This window comes from Schistocerca nitens, chromosome 3 (assembly GCF_023898315.1).
Source record: "Schistocerca nitens isolate TAMUIC-IGC-003100 chromosome 3, iqSchNite1.1, whole genome shotgun sequence".
NCBI lineage: Eukaryota > Metazoa > Arthropoda > Insecta > Orthoptera > Acrididae > Schistocerca > Schistocerca nitens.
Genome location: NC_064616.1, coordinates 219,162,482 through 219,183,258, shown reverse-complemented (window position 1 = coordinate 219,183,258; position 20,777 = coordinate 219,162,482). Strand labels below are relative to the sequence as shown.

The window sequence follows — 20,777 nt, the reverse complement described above, 5'->3', positions numbered from 1 at the left end:
TCAAATGGGATCCCCATAGGGAAGACAACGTTGTTTTAGAAAAACTCTATTCAGAAAGTTTATATAATCAGCATTTACGACGGCCAACAGAGCGATCCAACTGCCGCCAGCATATAGGCCTCGCGTAAGGACCGCGAAGACAAGCTAAGAGAAATCAAGGCTAGTACGGAAGCGTATAGCATCTTTCCCTCGCTGCATTTGCGAGCGGAACAGGAAAGGAAATGACTAGTAGTTGTACAAGATAGCCGGCCGGAGTGGCCGTACGGTTCTAGGCGCTACAGTCTGGAGCCGAGCGACCGCTACAGTCGCAGGTTCGAATCCTGCCTCGGGCATGGATGTGTGTGATGTCCTTAGGTTAGTTAGGTTTAATTAGTTCTAAGTTCTAGGCGACTAATGACCTCAGACGTTAAGTTGCATAGTGCTCACAAGGGAACCTACCCATCGCACCCCCCTCAGATTTAGTTATAAGTTGGCACAGTGGATAGGCCTGGAAAAACTGAACACAGATCAATTAAGAAAACAGGAAGAAGTTGTGTAGAACTGTGAAAAAATAAGCCAAATTTACAAACTGAGTAGTCCATGAGTAAGATATGCAACATCTATGACACTATAAGCTCAGGAGCGCCGTGGTCTCCTGGTAACGTGAGCAGCTGCGGAACGAGAGGTCCTTGGTTCAAATCTCCCATCGATTGAAAAGTTTGATTTTTTATTTTCAGTTTATGTGGCAAACTCTTATGTTTTCATCACTTTTTTGGGAGTGAAAATCACATCCACAAGAAAACCAAAATCGGGCAAGGTAGAAGAATGTTTTTACCCATTCGCCAAGTGTACAAGTTAGGTGGGTCGACAACATATTCCTGTCATGTGACGCACATGCCGCCACCAGTGTCGTATAGAATATATCAGATATGTTTTCCTGTGGAGGAATCGGTTGACCTATGACCTTGCGATGAAATGTTTTCGGTTCCCATTGGAGAGGCACGTCCTTTCGTCTACTAATCGCACGGTTTTGTGATGCGATCGCAAAATACAGACACTAAACTTATTACAGTGAACAGAGACGTTAATGAACGAACGGACAGATCATAACTATGCAAAAATAAAGAAAGTAAACTTTTCACTCGAGGGAAGGCTTGAACCAAGGACCTCTCGTTCTGCAGCTGCTCACGCTATCCACGGGACCACGGCGCCCCTGAGCTCACGCTATCCATGATGTTGCCTATGTTGCTTATTTTTTCACAGTTCCACACAACTTCTTCCTGTTTTCTCAATTGATCTGTGTTCAGTTTTTCAAGGCCTATCCACTGTGTCAATTTATAACTAAATCTGAGGGGGGTGCGATGGGGAGGTTCCCTTGTCAGAGCCATTTTTTTTGTACAAGATACCATGCACCATATGGTGGCACGCAGAGTATGTACATAGATGCAAATAATCAGTAATAAGCGATGTGACAACTTAAAATAAAACTTGCCGTCACACACAATGAAAATAGGTTCTGGGAAATTTGGAATTTTCAACCTGGGAATCTCTTGGGAAATCTTCCGATGGAACTAAGTCGTCGCGCTGTAAATCATAAAACTGGCCGTGCACAGAGGCCGCGAAGGTGTGGAGAATTTAACCTCGAAACGAACGCTGAAATTAAATGAGCGTACGGCATTGTAGGCCGGGAATCCCCCATTCGGGGAAGTTCGGCCGCCGAGGGCAAGTACTTACTGCATTCGACGCCACATTGGGCGACTTGCGCGCCGGAAATGAGGATGAAATGGTGATGAGGACAACAGAACACCCAGTCCCTGAGCGGAGAAAATCTCCTGCCCCAGCCGGGAATCGAATCCGGGCCCCTTGGAGTGGCTTTCCGCCGCGCTGACCACTCAGCTAACGGGGGCGGACGAAACGAACGCTGAAGCCACAAGAAAAACGCGTTCTCCACTTCCGCGGCTCCGGTGTGTGCCTTTACTGACCGCGGCGCCTGCCGCAACACAGGTGCGAAAGTCTGGCAGCCGCGGTGCCGGAGAGCGTAACAAGAGGCATTGTTTACGAGTGACGTGCGCGCGGCTCGGCCGGGTACAACGAACGGCCTTGCGTTGTATCCAGGCAGCCTTGACAATGGCCCGCTGTGTGGGCTGGCAGCCGCCGCGTTGGCCGCCTGACAAATGACTCGCGCTGACGGGCCGGCCCGCCGCTCCCATTGTTTACGCAGCCCGATGCTCGCTTCCGGAATCCTTCGCACCTGCCAGGAGGCCCTAAGGAAAGAGCAATGCTCGGTTCCTCCCTCTAAAGCTACAGGAATGACTGGGGGGGGGGGGGGGGGGGGGCGTAACTCCTCGACGTGAGCTCGTTTAGGCCCAGCAGTAGCTCAACACGGCAAGGACAGGGGAAGAAATCGGTCGTAAGCTTAGAGGACTCGCCGGAAAGTCAAATAAAAATGGCCACGTGAGAATTTGGCCTCTTTCGAGAAGCAAATCTATGTCTGCATAGCCCTGTTCTGTCATCTCCGAAAAGTGATGCTAGAGTTAAAGTACTGCGGAAGAAATGGGATTTTAAGCCAAGTATTCAGAGTCTGGCATGAAAGAGCCCCTCCTCACCGCCGCACACGCCGTAACACTACGTTATAAATAAGCTCCGCGAACCGTTGTACAGTGTATGCCGGAGGGTTCATCGCACCAATATTATCCATCTTCTTTCTCATTCCATTCGCGTACTGAGCGAAGGAAAATGACTGTTTATATGCCTTTGCAGGCCAACGGCCTTGTCGCAGAGGTAACACCGGTTCCTGTCAGATCACCAAAGTTAAGTGCTGCCGAGCTGGGATAGCATGTGGTTAGGTGACCATTCGATCTGCCGAGTACTGTCGGCAAGCGGGTCGCACTCAGCCCTTGTGAGGCAAACTGAGGAGCTACTTGACTGAGAAGTAACGGCTCCGGTCTCGTAAACTGGCATACTGTTTGAAAGCTGTGTGCTGACCACATGTCCCCCCATATCCACACCCAGTGGTGCTTGTGGGTTGAGGATGACACGGCGGCCGGTCGGTACCGTTGGACCTTCATGGCCAGTTCGGGCCGAGTTTCGTTTCAGTTTTTATATGCCTACGCACGCGCCCTAACCAAAAAAATGGTTCAAATGGCTCTGAGCACTATGGGACTTATCTGAGGTTATCAGTCCCCTCGAACTTAGAACTACGTAAACCTAACTAACCTAAGGACATCACACACATCCATGCCCGAGGCAGGATTCGAACGTGCGACCGTAGCCGCAGCGCGTTTCCGGACTATAGCGCCTAGAACCGCTCGGCCACAATGGCCGGCGCGCCCTAACCTCTCTTACCTTAGTCTCGTAGTTCTTATGACAGGTATACGATAATAGTTGCATAATGAGTGCAGTCTTTTTCCGAATACATGTTATCTAAAATTATCCAACAGGTTTCGCGAGAGCTACGTCGACTTTCCTCCAAGTTCCCCAAGCATTTGGCACTTGCGTATGGACTATAAACACCCGTTAAGATCATTGTAGCAAATCTCTGAATCATTCGATATTTGTCGGGCCTACTTGATAACGACTTCGTACATCAGAAGAAAATTCTGGATTGGAAGCAGATTCTTTGCGTTTTCCCAGAATCCTTCCAACAAAACTAAATATTTCATTCGTTTTCACTTACATTGATTTTACGTGATCGCTCCATTTCATATCGCTTCTTTGTGTTGCCTCTAAATATTTATTAGGCGTAACGTGCTCATAATGTTCACATGTAATTGTGTAATCAGATACTGTTTTTCTCTTGGTTAGAGGTATTGTGTTCTATTGGGAAACAAGCAAGCAAGAAAGCCAGACCCACATTTTATGGCGCTGCCGAAACATTGTCGTGGTATACACGCTCTTTTCTCTCGATGTGGCTTCTAATCGAAACTTTATACCGAGTTTGAGTACTTCTAACGACAAGAAACCAGATTGGCCAAAGAAATCTGCTATGCACCTGTGAATGACCTAAAAAAATATTATCGAGGACTCTGACACGCTACGTCGTCGGGCAAGCAAATTTAAAGCAACCGTAAGCTCTTCATCCACGATCGCTTAAAACGGGAATGCCCTGTATAATTGACCCTGTTAATTCTAACCCGTTCCTGAGGCACTCTTAATTTTTGTTTTTCTCTTACCTTTAGGGTGCCTGAGTCTCAGTCACAGTGCGTTTTGCCTTCTAGGAGCGATCAGATTTTTTCGAACATTGGCAGACACGCGCCATTTCGGTCTCATGAGCTAAGATGTTTCACTGCCTTGCGCTCTTTTCCTAAAATAAACAAGTAATTTACAAAAAGTCTATAGCCACCTGGCCATGAACGTAGACTCGAAACCACATACGTCGACAAGAATGGCCCGTTGTGACTGGCCAGTGCCGAAGTTCCGAAACCATAGTTAATAGGATAATCTCCTTTATTCCTTTCAGTGACTTTCACCTACACCTCCATATTTTCCATTATAATCTGACGGAGAGCTCTTTACTCTTTCTTCTAGTATTTTTCTTTGTCGGTGCTTGATTTCTGTGTGTCTGATTAGGTTACCTTGTACCTTTTTCTTTTTCTTCAGCTCAAAGAAAAGCCATACCTCGAAAGTATTATCCGCAATACTTGCCTAACACCGTTAGAGATGGTGCAATAGTTAGGACGCTGGACTCTTATTCGAGAGGAACGTGGTTCAAATTTCCATCCAGCCATCTCGATTTGAGTTTCCCGCTGTTTCCCCAAACCACTTCAGACGAAATGGTTCTTCCATGATTGTCATAAAAAACTTCTGTCGTTCTCCAGAAACTTCGTTGTATAATTCAAGCTCGTGTTGTATGTAATTACCTTGACGTCCTTGGGACATTAAAGTCTGACCTACCTTCTTACTGTTTCATCTTATTTCCCGACGACAGCCGTTGCAACGAAAGCTACGATGTGACTTCCGTTGGAAGGATCTGTCGTTTCCACATTATCGAATGGAGAATCATGAATAGGGATTTTCTGGTTATTTTTCCGACGTATCTACAAACAGCAGCTTTCTGTTGCACAGTGCCTGCGGTTCGGTATACATTTTGTCATGACTATTAATTTTTGAACAATCAAACTAAGTTGAAACTTGCCCCTCTAAAACTGTTGTACATAAACCAAAGTTATTCCGTTTTCTTTTAATGTCGCGAGTAAACGTGAAACATTTGTCACGTTGAGGTAATAGTTGTTAAACATGAAAAATAAAATCAAACTGCACAGTATTTAAATTTAATTGCGAAAAATTAAAAATAACGAATTTCTTGAAAATGCGATACTGTATAGGAGGATCCCATAGTTTTAAACGAGGAATGGGAAAATAAGATATTTTACATGGCTTAGAATATCGGATATGACTGTCAAATAATGGTCTCAAGGGTGCACCGTGCGAATAGTATTTCAGTAAAGCACTGTTAAATGAAGCACCAGGTACTTTCAATAGTGTTTTAGTGTCAGGTTGTTCGAGTGACGCAGATAAATAAATGAAATTTGTCAATGTTGTTTGTATAAGTGGAACTTTATAGGGTAGGGGAGAGGCTCTAATTTTTGTAAGCGAAGCCATTTGTTTTCTTGATATTGCCAGGGTTATGCATCGTGGTGTGTTTCACGTGTTTCAGGCGGGGCCAGAGGATTACGTGAAGCAGACGGTCGTCCAGGAAACACAACGTGTGCAAAAGACCACCACCAGCCAACAATACAGATCTGTGCAGTTGGACAACATCCCTCTGCCCACAACAGGAGGACACGTCACAGGTAAAAGAATCCTGAAATATCTTACTAATAGCCGCTGCCATTACCACTAACCCCCCCCCCCCCCCTCCCCCTGTTATGTAGCATTTTATCGACGAGCACAAACAGTTGATAATACAGGGTGACAGTTATTGAACTATATTAAATAAAATCGTCATAACTTCTGAACGGTCTGCGTTACGTCGGTTGGGCGAGGGGCATGATGGGAATTAGCGTGCGCATGCATGGTTTGATTTAGCGACGAAGCCCACTTTCGTTTGGATGGGTTCGTCAGTATGCAAAATTGGCGCATTTGGGGGACTGAGAATCCGCATTTCGCGATCGAGAAGTCTCTTCAACCTCAACGAGTGACTGTGATTTGCGATGTTCCTTGATGGCACAGTGACTCCCGAACGGTACGTGAAGGTTTCGGAAGATGATTTCATCCTCATTATCTAAAGTGACCCTGATTTCGACAAGATGTGGGTCATGCAACACGGAACTCGACGCCATGGAAGCTGGAGAATGTTTGATGTGCTGGAGGAGCACTTTGGGGACAGCATTCTGGCTCTGGGGTACCCAGCGGCCAATGGTATGGGCCTCGATTGGCCGCCATGTTCTCCGGATCTGAACACATGCGACTCCTTTTGTGGGGCTATATTAAAGACAAGGTGTACAGCATAACCCCTAAACCATTGCTGAACTGAAAACACTCATTCAGGAGGCCATGTACAGCATCGATGGTCAGACGCTTTAGCGAGTCGTGCTGAATTTCGCTGTTTGTCTCCGTCACATCGTCGCCAATGATAGCCGACATATCGAACATGTTATAACCTAAATCCAAATGTCTGTAGAGACGTTTACATGTGGAATAAGGTGTGTTCACGCTGCAGATTGTAACTAATTTACGTTTTTTCATATAGTTCAATAATTGTCACCCTGTACCAACCCTTTTCACAAGCAACGTTGTTATCTCACAAAATGTCACCCTGTACCAACCCTTTTCACAAGCAACGTTGTTATCTCACAAAATAAAAAAAAAGAGAGCTGAATTGCAGTCTTCACTGATATAAAGTGAATAATGTGAAACTAAAGACAGAGGAAACAATCGCAAACTTGATGATGCTGTTGTGATGTGGAGAAACTCATTTGAATATTGAAATTTAATAACGTTTGATACAACGCTATTTTTTCTCTTCGGATGTTAACTATTTACAATATATGGATAAGTTACTTTTATACAGTGGCTCTTTACCAAGATTTACGTTTGGCTGTTCTTCGCGGGACAACACATGCAAAAGGAAAATCAGAGGAAGACATTAAAACTAATAAAGATAGGAATACTGAATGACCTAAAACTGAGATATGTTAAGAATCTTCACCATCTAACTACGTAAATTAGGAAGCATTGGTGCCTTTCGCACCAGCACTGATTCACCGGGTAAAAAACTGTGGAAAACGTATAAAGAAGCACCTATGGTTTCATCTCATACACTTTGATTAGCTTCGGCTAATAAAATTACTGTTTCCCACTCCCCCACCTCTCCTCGGCAAAGAGAAGAGAAAAGCGAACTAAGTGTACCAAGTAGTCCCTCGAGTGCCTACTAGCTATAAGTCTACGACAATTTGGCATGTGCAGTGGTACTTGGTACCCCACGAGGGAGAAAGTAAAGAGGATTAACGGCAGCTCAATTAGAACTCGGAAATCAGTGATAGATTTTTCAACTGTAACGTGCTCTTCCATGCAAAATGAGAGTGAAAGTTTTTATACACGCAGAAATTGTAGTATGCTTATTTTTGCTACTACCGTAGCGAATACCATTATTCGATTTACCTATACCTAAGCGTTTCTGTCTCTTGTCCTAAGAAACCTGCGAGAGCATTAGGCAGTAAGACTGTAACAATACTCTCAAACATTCCCCGCAAACAGTGTTATCTAGTAATTCATTTCGTACACAGAGAGTATTGAAGTTATCAACTAACGGAATTTTAGGCCCTCCTGGAAAAGCTAATGTCAGTATATTCTTCAATCACTGATGATAGTCGGTTACTGGGCTGAGGAAGGCACTTTCATTCCACACGAAAAATGTTTCGTTGACAGATATTTGAAACACTGTCTCCAGTCTCTGTTAACTCAGCGTCCTTCCAATAATGTTGTTACCCCTCCATTAACCCCCCCCCCCCAAACTGGAAAAATAATCTGCATGCAATGTCTTAAAGTCGTTACATCACATCTTTCTCCGTAAAAAAGAAAATACCTATAAGTGAATATGGACGATGACCTCTCCCCATTTTTTCCTCTCACATATTGTGTGTGTGTGTGTGTGTGTGTGTGTGTGTGTGTGTGTGTGTGTGTGTGTGTGTGTGTGTGTGTTACGTCATCTAGCGGTAGTTGGAGGAGATAAGAAATGCGCTAGCCAGAATAACCCCTGGTTCCCGCTAGGTTTGCCGTTTGCAGGCCGAATGTGACGCACTTGTTTGTCTCCTCTGTCCCATTAATCAGTTTCTTAAAACAGACCACGGTTTGCTTTCCTGCGGAAACTGGTATGTTGAGCGGTAAAGATAGAGCCGTAGCAGGGTTCAAACAATCAGCAGCCTGGCAAACAGACTGCCCTATTAGTGAACATATGTTACATCTCTCAGCGCGTTGAGACCTATGAACCTGCTGGCTTCTCCAACTGTGTCGCAAGCTCAGATTATCATCTGTTGTTGTATTCGTACCAACCACCCATACTAAGATGTTAAATGTTCATTGCTTTACAGAGCGAGGTGGCGCAGTGGTAAGCACACTGGACTCGCATTCGGGAGGACGAAGGTTCAAACACGCGTCTGGCCATCCTGATTTAGGTTTTCTGTGATTTCCCTAATTAGCTTCAGGCAAATGCCGGGACGGTTCCTTTGAAAGGGTACGGCCGACTTCCTTCCCTCATCCGATGGGATCGATGACCTCGCTGTCTGGTCCTCTCCCCCGAATCACCCAACCAACCAGTATGCCATCAAAACGCGATTACGGAAAGAGAGCATAGCTAGGATAACTTTTTATCGATTAGAGGGGATTCGGATCTGAATCCTACCTAAACGCAGCACAAGGGCGTAGGGAAATGTTTCAGCTTTCGACCAAGTATACAAATTTGCCGTAAGACTAAGGCAACGTTACAATCTGTTTATGTCGATCACAGAAAACTCGCACTTGTTGCCGGCCGAAGTGGCCGTGCGGTTAAAGGCGCTGCAGTCTGGAACCGCAAGATCGCTACGGTCGCAGGTTCGAATCCTGCCTCGGGCATGGATGTTTGTGATGTCCTTAGGTTAGTTAGGTTTAACTAGTTCTAAGTTCTAGGGGACTAATGACCTCAGCAGTTGAGTCCCATAGTGCTCAGAGCCATTTGAACCATTCGCACTTGTTAATGTTGCTTTAGCAATGTTGTAAACGCAATAGAAGTTGACTTCTCGCTATTAAAAATAGTCCATTTGCATAGCTGACACACACAAAAAATGGGTAAATAAGTTTCTCTGAAATAGATTGCTGTACTAGGAAGGGCGTCACTCCGCGTCTGGCAAGCAGACGACTTGCCCCCAGATCTCGAAGGATGCGCCGATGAGCAGTTACAGCGAACTGTGATTCGATATAGTCGGGCAAGATCGTCTTATAGCACATAACAATCGTCGTATCAGCGATTGAAGGTTATCACTGTCCAGTAAACGGTATTAACTTAGGATAGGTGAACAAATAAGATTGTAGCCGTACAACCTGTTAATTATTTTTCAAAAAGTAAACAAATACAACATGAAAACTGAAAACGCATTACGTCTCATTCCTTATTACACACACAACTAAACTCACCTAAAGTTAATAGTCTGAAGTCGCATTAATGCCTAACTGTGCACAAGCGCTAGCCAAGAGTTATGGTCTTTATCACATCACTGTTCATTATGAGACACATTGAGTTCACGATATGTGAATACACTCGCTCGTAGGCCAGTGGTGCCAGATATTTCAGTCTGGTACTATGACTGATGGAAGAATTGAATCCAAATTACGCTCTTATCATAATTTATTTTTCAAAGTTTCTAGCTCTTTTTTTGCAAATACACACGGGAACCCGAGGAAAATGGTTCAAATGGCTCTGAGCACTATGGGACTTAACATCTATGGTCATCAGTCCCCTAGAACTTAGAACTAATTAAACCTAACTAACCTAAGGACAGCACACAACACCCAGCCATCACGAGGCAGAGAAAATCCCTGACCCCGCCGGGAATCGAACCCGGGACCCCGGGCGTGGGAAGCGAGAACGCTACCGCACGACCACGAGATGCGGGCGAACCCGAGGAGCGGGGAGAGTTTTCACAAATAACAGTTGCACCGCTGTTCTTTCCTTTTACACCTGTGTTACGATTATTTGACACATTATTTATTAAAACGCGTGTTTACTACTGCAGATGTGTAATACCCACATCGCAGAGGTACATCTAATACTCCGCAGGGCACTGTTCAGAGCTTGCCGGGAGGAAATCGAACTATACAGGGTGAGTCACCTAACGTTACCGCTGCATATATTTCGTAAACCACATCAAATACCGACGAACCGATTCAGCAGACCGAACGTGAGGAGAGGGGCTAGTGTAATTGTTTAATACAAACCATACAAAAATGCACGGAAGTATGTTTTTTAACACAAACCTACGTTTTTTTTTAAATGGAACCACGTTAGTTTTGTTAGCACATCTGAGCATATAAACAAATACGTAATCCGTGCCGTTTGTTCCATTGTAAAATGTTAATTACATCCGGAGATATTGTAACCTAAAGTTGACGCTTGAAACCTCCCACGTTCAGTTGCGTGTTGTAAGAAACACGGGCCACGGTCGGCGAGCAGCATCTGCAGGGACATGTTTACGATGACGACCGTGTTTATGAGTGTGGCTGTAGTGCACTGTTGTGGTGTGGTCTAGCTGTCGCAGTTCCGTATGTAGCGGTTGCTGCTATTGTTATTCTGCATTCGTCTCCGCACGCAGACCAACTGTAGTACACCGTGTTACCAGACGCCTGTGATAGTGTAGTGTTGTAGGAACTGTGACCATGGTGTATTCGAACTCTGAAAAGGCGGAGATGATACTCATCTATGGCGAGTGTCGACGAAATGCGGCTGAAGCCTGCAGGGTGTATGCAGAACGGTACCCGGACAGAGAGCATCCAACGTGCCGCACATTGCAAAACATCTACCGCCAACTGTATGCAACAGGTATGGTCGTAGCACGCAAACGGGTCCGTAACAGGCCCGTCACAGGAGAAGCGGGTGCAGTTGGTGTGTTAGCTGCTGTTGCCATGAACCCACACATGAGTACACGGGACATTGCGAGAGCCGGTGGACTGAGTCAAAGTAGTGTCATGCGCATACTGCATCGTCACCGCTTTCACCCGTTTCATGTGTCGCTACATCAGCAATTACATGGTGATGAGTTTAATCATCGAGTGCAATTCTGTCAATGGGCATTAACAGAGAATGCGTTGCAGTTCTACCTGTTTACCGATGAAGCGGGTTTCACAAACCACGGGGCAGTGAATCTACGGAACATGCATTGCTGGTTCGTGGACAGTCCTCGCTGGCTCAGACAGGTAGAGCGACAGCGACCGTGGACTGTAAATGTATGGTGCGGAATCATTGGCGACCACCTCATTGGTCCTCACTTCATTGCAGGGGCCCAAACAGCTGCAACATACATCGCGTTTCTACAGAATGATCTGCCAACGTTGCTCGAAAATGTTCCACTGGAAACGCGTCGACGTATGTGGTATCAGCATGATGGTGCACCTGCACATTCCGCAATTAACACTAGGCTGACCCTTAATAGGATGTTCGACGGGCGTTACATAGGACGTGGAGGACGCATAAATAGGCCAGCCCGTTCTCCTGATCTTACACCTCTGGACTTCTTTCTGTGGGGTATTTTAAAGGAGAATGTGTACCGTGATGTGCCTACTACCCCAGAGAATATGAAACAACGTATTGTGGCAGCCTGCGGCGACATTACACCACATGTACTGCGACATTCATTACGCCAGAGATTGCAATTGTGTGCAGCAAATGATGGCCACCACATTTAACATCTATTGGCCTGACATGTCGGGACACACTCTATTCCACTCCGTAATTGAAAACGGAAACCACGTGTGTACGTGTACCTCACCCCTCATGGTAATGTACATGTGCGTCAATGAAAAAGACCAATAAAAAGGTGTTAGCATGTGGACGTAATGTGCTGTTCCAGTCTCTTCTGTACGTAAGGTCCATCACCGTTCCCTTTGGATCCCTACGTAATTCAGTGCTCTCCGATACACACGATCGAACAGCGGAGGAGTGGTACTCAAGCATCAACTTGAGGTTACAATATCTCCGGATGTAATTAACATTTTACAATGCAACAAACGGCACTGATTACGTATTTTTTTATATATTCAGATGTGCTAACAAAACTAACGGGGTTCTATTTAAAAAAAACGTAGGTTTGTTTAAAAACATACTTCCGTGCATTTTTTTATGGTTTGTATTAACCAGTTACACTAGCCACTCTCCTCACGTTCGGTCTGTGGAATCGATTCGACAGTATTTGATGTGGTATACGAAATATATCCAGCGGTACTGTTAGGTGACTCACCCTGTATATTGTTCCACTTGTGTACTGTGTATATACGCCTCTGGGCGTGCGCTAGTCTCTTACTTATTCTTATGGTCCCTACACGAGATAAAAGATGCTGTCATAATGGACCTTCAACCTCCTTCGAAGACAAGTTATTTTTTCGTGAACTCTATACTATCTATCTTTCTTCCATGAATTCCTATTTAAATTCCCCGAAATGTTCTGTTACACTTCTGTATGAACTAAACTGACCTTTCTCGATCCTTCCAGCGGCTTACTGAATTCATCTTGTGTCTTTTGTCATGGCTACTCGCATCAATTCCAAACATTGGATCAATACTGCAGAATTGGTCACATTACCATCTTGTATACTATTTTCTTTACAGACGCACTGCAATTTCCCAGTACCCTTCCGATTAATACATGCTTAATATTAATTTTACATGATCGTCTCACTTCATATCGCTTCTGAGTAGCAGCCGTAAGGACTTAACGTTTTGACTTGCCCAAGATGTTCACAGTTAATATCGTAATTATATACTATCGGGTTCTTTCTGTTTTTTGTAGGTATCATATTACATTTATCCACATTTAAAGAGAACTGGACTCTACTGCACCTAAGCCGCGCGGGATTAGCCGAGCGGTCTCAGGCGCTGCAGTCAAGGACTGTGCTGCTGGTCCCGGCGGAGGTTCGAGTCCTCCCTCGGGCATGGGTGTGTGTGTTTGTCCTTAGGATAATTTAGGTTAAGTAGTGTGTAAGCTTAGGGACTGATGACCTTAGCAGTTAAGTCCCATAAGATTTCACACACATTTCAACATTTTGAACATACTGCACCTAATGTAAACATTGTCAGTCTTTCTGTAATTCCGTACCATCGTCAAATAACGATGCCTCTGTGGCCAACGGAATCTTCAGTGGGAAGTCGTATAGTGCAGATGATTCTATCTGCTCAATCGCTTGTGTGCATTCAGTACATTGGAGGTCCTGTCAGCCTCCATGGGGCACACCCGACCTACTCAGCTTCCAGACTCTGAAGAACCACATTTTTCGACGTGTGTACGCCAGTCTTCTCGTCGTCCAGTATCAGTTCTATTTTCAAACTGCAAGTGTCCCGATGTTCAGATGGATATTGAGTACAAAAGTGGGAAGGCGATGTGAAGTGTTCCCGTTCGAATCTCGCGTAGGATCGTGTGGCTCGAACCGCCGATGAGCGCTAGGGATGGGTGTCATTAGGCAGAGAAGCGGTTCCCGCTGCCGTGGTGTGCTCCACTCCCCCCATTCCGGCAGGAATGTGCGGCTTGGCCTCGGGTGTGACCAAGTCGGCTATATATATATCCGGGGCCTCCAGGCTACCGCGGCGGCGGAGGCGGAGGTGCTGACTCAGCGCCGAGACCCCCGCCCTGCCTCTCTGGACATCACACCTTACACAAGACGTGTTTCACTTCTCATCTGACAACCACGTCTGCCTTTAGTAATACACCCAGTAGCGCCACGTTCCTTCACAACGGCAACAATGTATTCTGTCCAGACATATTACACACTGAAAGTCGTAATTTGATCTAAGATATGTGCGAATCTGTAGCAGTTTGTGTGGCCAGGGCAGAGGCTGAGAACGCCAATAAGAAGAGCATTTCTGGCGTACGCCGTTCTAGGTGCAGTGCATTTCATTTTGAAATCAAGGTCTCACCAGCAGCCTTGTTGCTACTTGGTTACAAGCATATTTGACATTAATATTAAGAGAAAACGATATTTGCGAGAACTTCAGAATCCTCATAAAAACGTATCCAGTAATAGTAAAATTCAGTAAATTATTACTTCTCTTGGCTTTTACACAAACAGTGTGATGATTGACGTGTATACTCCAAATAATAAATTTCAGATTTATTTCTCAAAAAATGGCTCTGAGCACTATGAGACTTAACTTCTGAGGTCATCAGTCCCGTAGAACTTAGAACTACTTAAACCTAACTAACCTAAGGACATCACACACATCCATGCCCGACGCAGGATTCGAACCTGCGACCGTAGCGGTCGCGCGGTTCAAGACTGTAGCGGCTAGAACCGCTCGGCCACGCCGGCGGGCGCTACCAACAGAGACGTTCAGTTGAGCAACGAGGAGTTTGTATGTAATTCGTCGATCACCTCGAATGGCTGTGTCCGTACGTTCCAACGGCACGACTTCCAAATTCTAAAAGTGCACAAAGCAGTACTGCTCTGTATACATTCAGAATTCGGATGTTTGCTGTTAAAGTTCTGTCTGCTGTGTTTACATTCATAGCATACACTACACATTTTAAGTAATGACTAATGCAGTATGGTGGCTTAAACCATTTTAACCCATGAATATGGTCAAAGACTGAAACCGGTAGAATTTGGGTTTAAAATAAAAACAGCTGATGGTTCAAATATGCATTTTATGCATTACGTAGCGGCTGTTGGCAGTCATCTTCCAAAAATGTTCAAATTTTTTTTAGTCACTATTGGGCTGGCAAGTAAGGAAAATTCTGCGCCAAATACCGTAGTGTCTCGTGTAGTGATAACTCGTGATCTGTTGACGACGTTTGTCTCTCGGGTGGTTCGGCTACCCACTTGATGCTCTGCCGGATTTTGTCCTCTTCCTTCTGTCATCATAATCAATAGCTAAACAACACTCTACACGCACTTGCCACCGTCATCGATACGGTAGAGCTTCGCATGTTTCACGACGTCGGACGTGCTAGCTGTCTGAATGGCGTCTGCTTGAAAGCCTTGAAACAGGCAGAGAGCAATTTGGAAAGTAAAAGAGGTCGAAACCTTCCATTTTTTTCTTTCATTCTACATTTTGCACGAGTTTTACAACCACAGTTTCGTCCTTGAGCTCATAATGTGATTGCATATCTCCTATAACGAAAGTGAGACCCTACTGCGAGTGACGTGTCTGCCAAAGGCCGGGCCCCGTACAAATCTAATTGCGTGGCCTGAAATATGAAAAAGATGGTGGCTGGGTGTTCTATATGCGTCTGGGACAGGAAGCTAGTGGGCGAGCTCTCGGACTCCTTCCAGAACGGCCCTGGCGTCTCATTTACCTCTCTGCTAGCGGCGCCCGCGTTCGCCCTGTCCCGTGACAGCTGACTCATTCGCGAGGCGCGCGCAAAACGACTCATTTGTCAAAATGGCGTGATGGCTGGTGCCTGGACAGTTCTGCTCAGCCAGCGTACTGCAGCCGTGTCGTCTTGACTGTGCGAGCGGCCTCGTCGAGATGGCAGGATATTTCTGATGTACATTTGGGCACTTGATGACGGTGCAACGGCGCGCTGCCAAAGTGCCCGGAGTTCTGGCTTTAGCTCCTCTTCAATACCGAGATGACATTACAGCCGGTTTTCATCTCCATTCTCTCCAGTTTGCTGCTTCCTGTTCACTTTTGTGTGGAGATAGCACTCTAGGACTCAGTTCGCCTGTACACATCATCTTCGGCCCGCCTCTGTCTGGTTGTCTGGTTTGTAGTTAACCCCACATGACGAAGTAAGTGACCTACTCAGAAGTTGCGTCATGGACAACGGTGTTCCATAGCCACGGTACGCTCTCTGTTCGCTGAAGAAGCTTTTAATATGTTAGTGTGGCTCGCTGTGGTGTCTTAAGCATCCGGTGGTAATTTTACATCCGTAAACATTCCAGCTATAAGTCGTAATAAATTATTTACTTAACACGATGTCGATGTTATTTGAGGCGAAAGCTTGAAAAGGAAGTTGCCGTCTATGCGGAGTCTCTCGACTCAGGGGTTAGCTGGTTTGAATTCTGGTGGTGGAAAATTTTTAATGCCAGTATTTGTTCGGCAAGGGGAGAGAGTAGGTGGCGTAACGTTGCTGATCACCAGTCTTTGGATCAGTATCCTGGATTAAATTCCAAACCTCTCCGCAGTGACTCTTGAAGTGAGGACATGTGATGACGACGGTGATCCGTCTGTCGGATGAGAACGGTAAACTCGGCGGTCCCATTGAGTAGGCTATGTGCCGGTCTCGAGTTCCACCCTTTCCCTTCCCTTCATACATAACAACACAAACCCAACACTACACTGTACAATTACTCATCACTCATCCATGTGACACTGATAAGACACTTCGTAAGAGGTCGGAGGAAGACTATGCAAACCACGTCTATTAGGACACTGCTTAAAACAACAATGCAGGTGTCCTGCGTCAGCTCCGCTGCGCTCATTTTCTGATTTGACTTTGCAGCCGAGTGTATTGTGCAGGTAAGATCTTTCAGGTCTCATTCTCTTGCCGTTATCGTGCTTTTGACTTAAGTGAAATTCTTCACACTGACCAGCCGTTCACTGTCGATAATTGTGTTAAACCCCTGAATTCACTGGACTTGCATTCGTGAGGACGCCGGTTCAAATCCCCATTCGGTCAATCACATTTAGGTTTTCACTAATTTCCCTAAGTCGCTTACGGCGAATACCGGGCTAACTCTTTGGAAGGGCACGGATGATTTCCTTCCCAGTCTATGTGACCTCGTCGTAGATGGGAATTCAAACCTTAATCTTCCCTTCCTTCCTTCCTTCCTTTACTCACTGCAAATTGTTTAGATTTTCCATTGCCCATTTTCAGGCTGTATTTAGTGCTAAGAATGGACGTAATTACACTAAAAATGTCTGATGGTTCAAATGGCTCTAGCACTATGGGACTTAACATCTGAGGTCATCAGTCCCCTATGACTTAGAACTACTTAAACCTAACTAACCTAAGGACATCACACACATCCATGCCCGAGGCAGGATTCGAACCTGCGACTGTAGCGGTCGCGCGGTTCCAGACTGAAGCGCCTAGAACCGCTCGGCCACACCGGCCGGCGTTCTCTTTCACTTTAATCGAGAACTGTGCACTAACGACAGAAAAAGTATTATATCTGTTCTGCACTTTCATTCCTAGTACGTCGTCCAGTTTTTACTGCCTTTTCTTAAAACTTATTGGGAGAATGCAATAAGCTGTGTATGTGAAAGTAGGCACACTTGTCGCATACGACGGATGCGTGCCGTGAAATTGACGGTGGCCGTCGAAATAACCTCGATGCGAGATTGTTTTAGGTAAGTTTCTATAACGTGGAAAATCAACGTTGTACCAGCATGAGGTAGTTTAACGTCCCGTCAAAGAATGTACTTAGAGACGGAGAGGAAGATCGGATTGCGGAATATGGGGTAATGAATTCAGCCGCGTCCCGTCAAGGGCATCATTCCGGCACTTACCTTCAATAAATTGGAGGGATCTCGGCAAACTTAAATTCAGGTGTCTGGACGGGGATTTGAATTGTCGTTCTCCCGAATGAGAGTCCAATGTATCACTGCGCTACGTCGCTATGTCGACGTTGTAAGTCGCTTGCATCGCACCTCTTATCGGAACTGTTTTAAGCAAATGAGTGCTATTATCACCTCGGCTACAGGTTCGCTTTTCCTTTGGTACTGATTAGAACAACATCCCGTCGTCACAGGATATTGGAGGCCAGCTCAGCCGTATTGAAGGAAAAGAGATATTTGAATGTCTCCTCGAGAGTGAAATAATTACAGACGTAGCATCAGCACATACGAGATAAATGACAATAGAATTCTGCCATTGTGGATTGAACCTGAAACTGTTTTACAAGACAGGTACCTATTAGAGATAGTATGTATGTTATCTCCGGCCTGTGGACCGACGTCTAGAGAGAGAGAGAGAGAGAGAGAGAGAGAGAGAGGGGGGGGGGCGGTACGTATATTAAACTATACTTCCAAGTGACAGTACAGTACGACCTTCTACTCAGTAGGTATTAGAAGAGGGGGAAGTAGTGTTACATCAAAGTAAAAGCCTTGGGTACATTAGACAACGGATCACACCCTCCATAACAGTGTACAGTAGCACCGAACAAATTGGTGCAGTGATCCAGAAGCGAGGCTCAAACTCCCGAAGCTCATACAAGTTATCTGCAGTATCCATAAACAGATTAAGCGAATGCCACGATGGTTCCTCCGAGAAGCACAAGGCAGATTACCTTGCGCATTTTAGACTACTCAGAGCCACTGCTCATCTCTAACGATTTCGCCGTCGAAGGTACGTCAAACTAATTTCCCTCCATTCCTTCGTCTTCCGCTGTTTCCTTTAATCATACAATGCGACTGCCCGAAGAGTTTCTCGAACACGCCACGCTTGCTTCCTCCCCAGCCGAGCTAATGCTTTGTGTCTGATGACCTCAATGTGGCGAGATGTACGCATCTTACTTTGATCATTATTTCTCATATCTGCGCGAGTACTTTGTGCAGTTCCCTATAAAGGGTATTTATACCGTTATTTGTAACTCTCTCCCACTCATCTTGCGAATGGAGGATGAAATAAATTTGTTTCTGTGTACTTCCATCAGGTAGCTCCCTTGTTCTCTCTTAACTTGTTACAATGGGCCATAGGTCAAATACAGGATGGAGGCAGTGGCTTGCGGAGGAAACATTTTGACAGGAATTTAAGTCTCCCACACAGTTGGGTATGCTCTCGGTTATAGTAAAGAGAGAACATCTCAGCTTGGCAAAGAGATGGCGTCGATATCAGTGAATTCCTTTTTGCTATGTTTTTACACTTCCGCAAGTGAAATGGCCAAGTTAATCTACATTTCTTAAAGTAGTTAGGTTTACTTTAATCGATAAACTAGAATACAATGGTCTCTCGATGTTTGTGGTTTATCACCAACCGAAACTTATCTCAAGGTGTTGGATGGTTTACAGGTAGTCTGCTCCTTCATTTTCAATTCTTATGAAATTAGCTACCGAATTCAAATATGGTTGTACTTGTCATGAAGATTGTGATATTTCCAGACACGCTAAAACTGCAAAACACTGATGAAAACGCAGAGAAAGTGCAAAATGTGTTGCTGGAGGTCGACCATTAAAAGGTGAATGAAGTGGGTGACACCATAGGCAAATAAGGAGAAAGAGCACGATACGTATTAGACGAAGAATTAACTTTGAGAAAGCTTTTTGCGAGCAGGGCGTCGCATTTGTTGAAAGCTTTCCGGAGGTTCTGGAGGTAAAAGTGGAAACAAATTTCCAAGAAATATTTCGAGCGCTCTAAACGATTATGTGCACAGATTTGTTAACTAACATGACACTTGAACCTACTACTGGACGACAGAAAAGAAACGTCTCGAGCAGTGGGTAGAAGCCGGTGGTACTTCACAAAAGTATCGGCCATGTCGAATTCCTCTGTCGGAAAGGTTATGACTAGTGTTCCCTGGGATGCAATTCTCCATATTGATCACCTTCCAGAGAAGGAGATAATATACTGCGCAAGTCTTCTGCCCCACGTAGTTGCTAATATACGTGGTCAGAAGCCTGAACGGAACGAGAGCGTAACCTGTTATCTGGTCTGTGCACTTGTGCACCAAGATACCGCGGCAATGGGAGAACTGAGGGATTCGATGTCAGTTGTCTGGCGCCCACCGATTCCACGCGTGTCTGGGAAACGTTTGGTTTCAGTGTAGAGATTGTCAGTAATTTGCAGGCCAGTTAGGAGTATCACATCAGGGATGCTATGTGCTCTCCGGAATGTCTGTATATTTATTCCGAAAGCCAATAGATACTGCATGGCGGAGGGTACTTCGTACAAATACTCTTCAGTTCTCAGATTGAGCTAGAGGAATAATGATCAATCATTACGCGTCCTAATGTTTCTTACTCTCACGATTCATAAGCGAGATGTAGGACGGTAGTTGCGGAATCGTCGTACAGCCTTCGTCGAACACCGGTTCTCTAAATTAACCGAACACAGTTTCGCGAGAATCACGCCGCCTATCTTCCAAAGATTTCAATTTCAGTTCGTCAAGTAACCTGTTACACTTTCGTATGGTCTGTACCGACCTATGGCGAACCTAGCACCAAAGTAGGTGGTCTATCTCGAGCAATATTTTGGAAAAATGTCCAATAAAGTGTGTGGATCAAAAATATGACTAAGTAGGGGGAAAAAGTCATATTGGGTATCCTTTACCATTACTAGTCGTTTCGTTTCCTGTTCCACTTGCAAAGAGAGCGGTGGACAAATGACTGTCGATATGCCTCCGTATGAACCCTAATTTTTCGCATCTTATCTTCGTCGGGGCCCTTGGTTCGATTCCCGGCGGGGTCAGGGATTTTCACCTGCATCGAGATGACTGGGTGTTTGTGCTGTCTTCATTTCATTTCATTTCATCATCATTCATCAAAGTGGCGAGATTGGACTGAGCAAAGGTTGGGAATTTGTACGGGCGGCCGGCCGCGGTGGCCGAGCGGTTCTAGGCGCTACAGTCCGGAACCGCGCGACTGCTACGGCCGCAGGTTCGAATCCTGCTTCGGGCATGGATGTGTGTGATGTCCTTAGGTTAGTTAGGTTTAAGTAGTTCTAAGTTCTAGGGGACTG

The 20,777-nt window shown here is 45.4% G+C and overlaps 1 protein-coding gene across 2 annotated transcripts in view; it reads left to right on the top strand.

The window, feature by feature from the left end:
* Nucleotides 1–20,777, top strand: part of LOC126248178 (filamin-A) — a 564,033-nt gene that overhangs the window by 469,760 nt on the left and 73,496 nt on the right. For both annotated transcript variants that reach the window (XM_049948949.1, XM_049948948.1), the window contains one exon: nucleotides 5,636–5,771. In XM_049948949.1, the coding sequence (XP_049804906.1) occupies nucleotides 5,636–5,771 (136 nt within the window). The remainder of the gene's footprint in view (nucleotides 1–5,635; nucleotides 5,772–20,777) is intronic.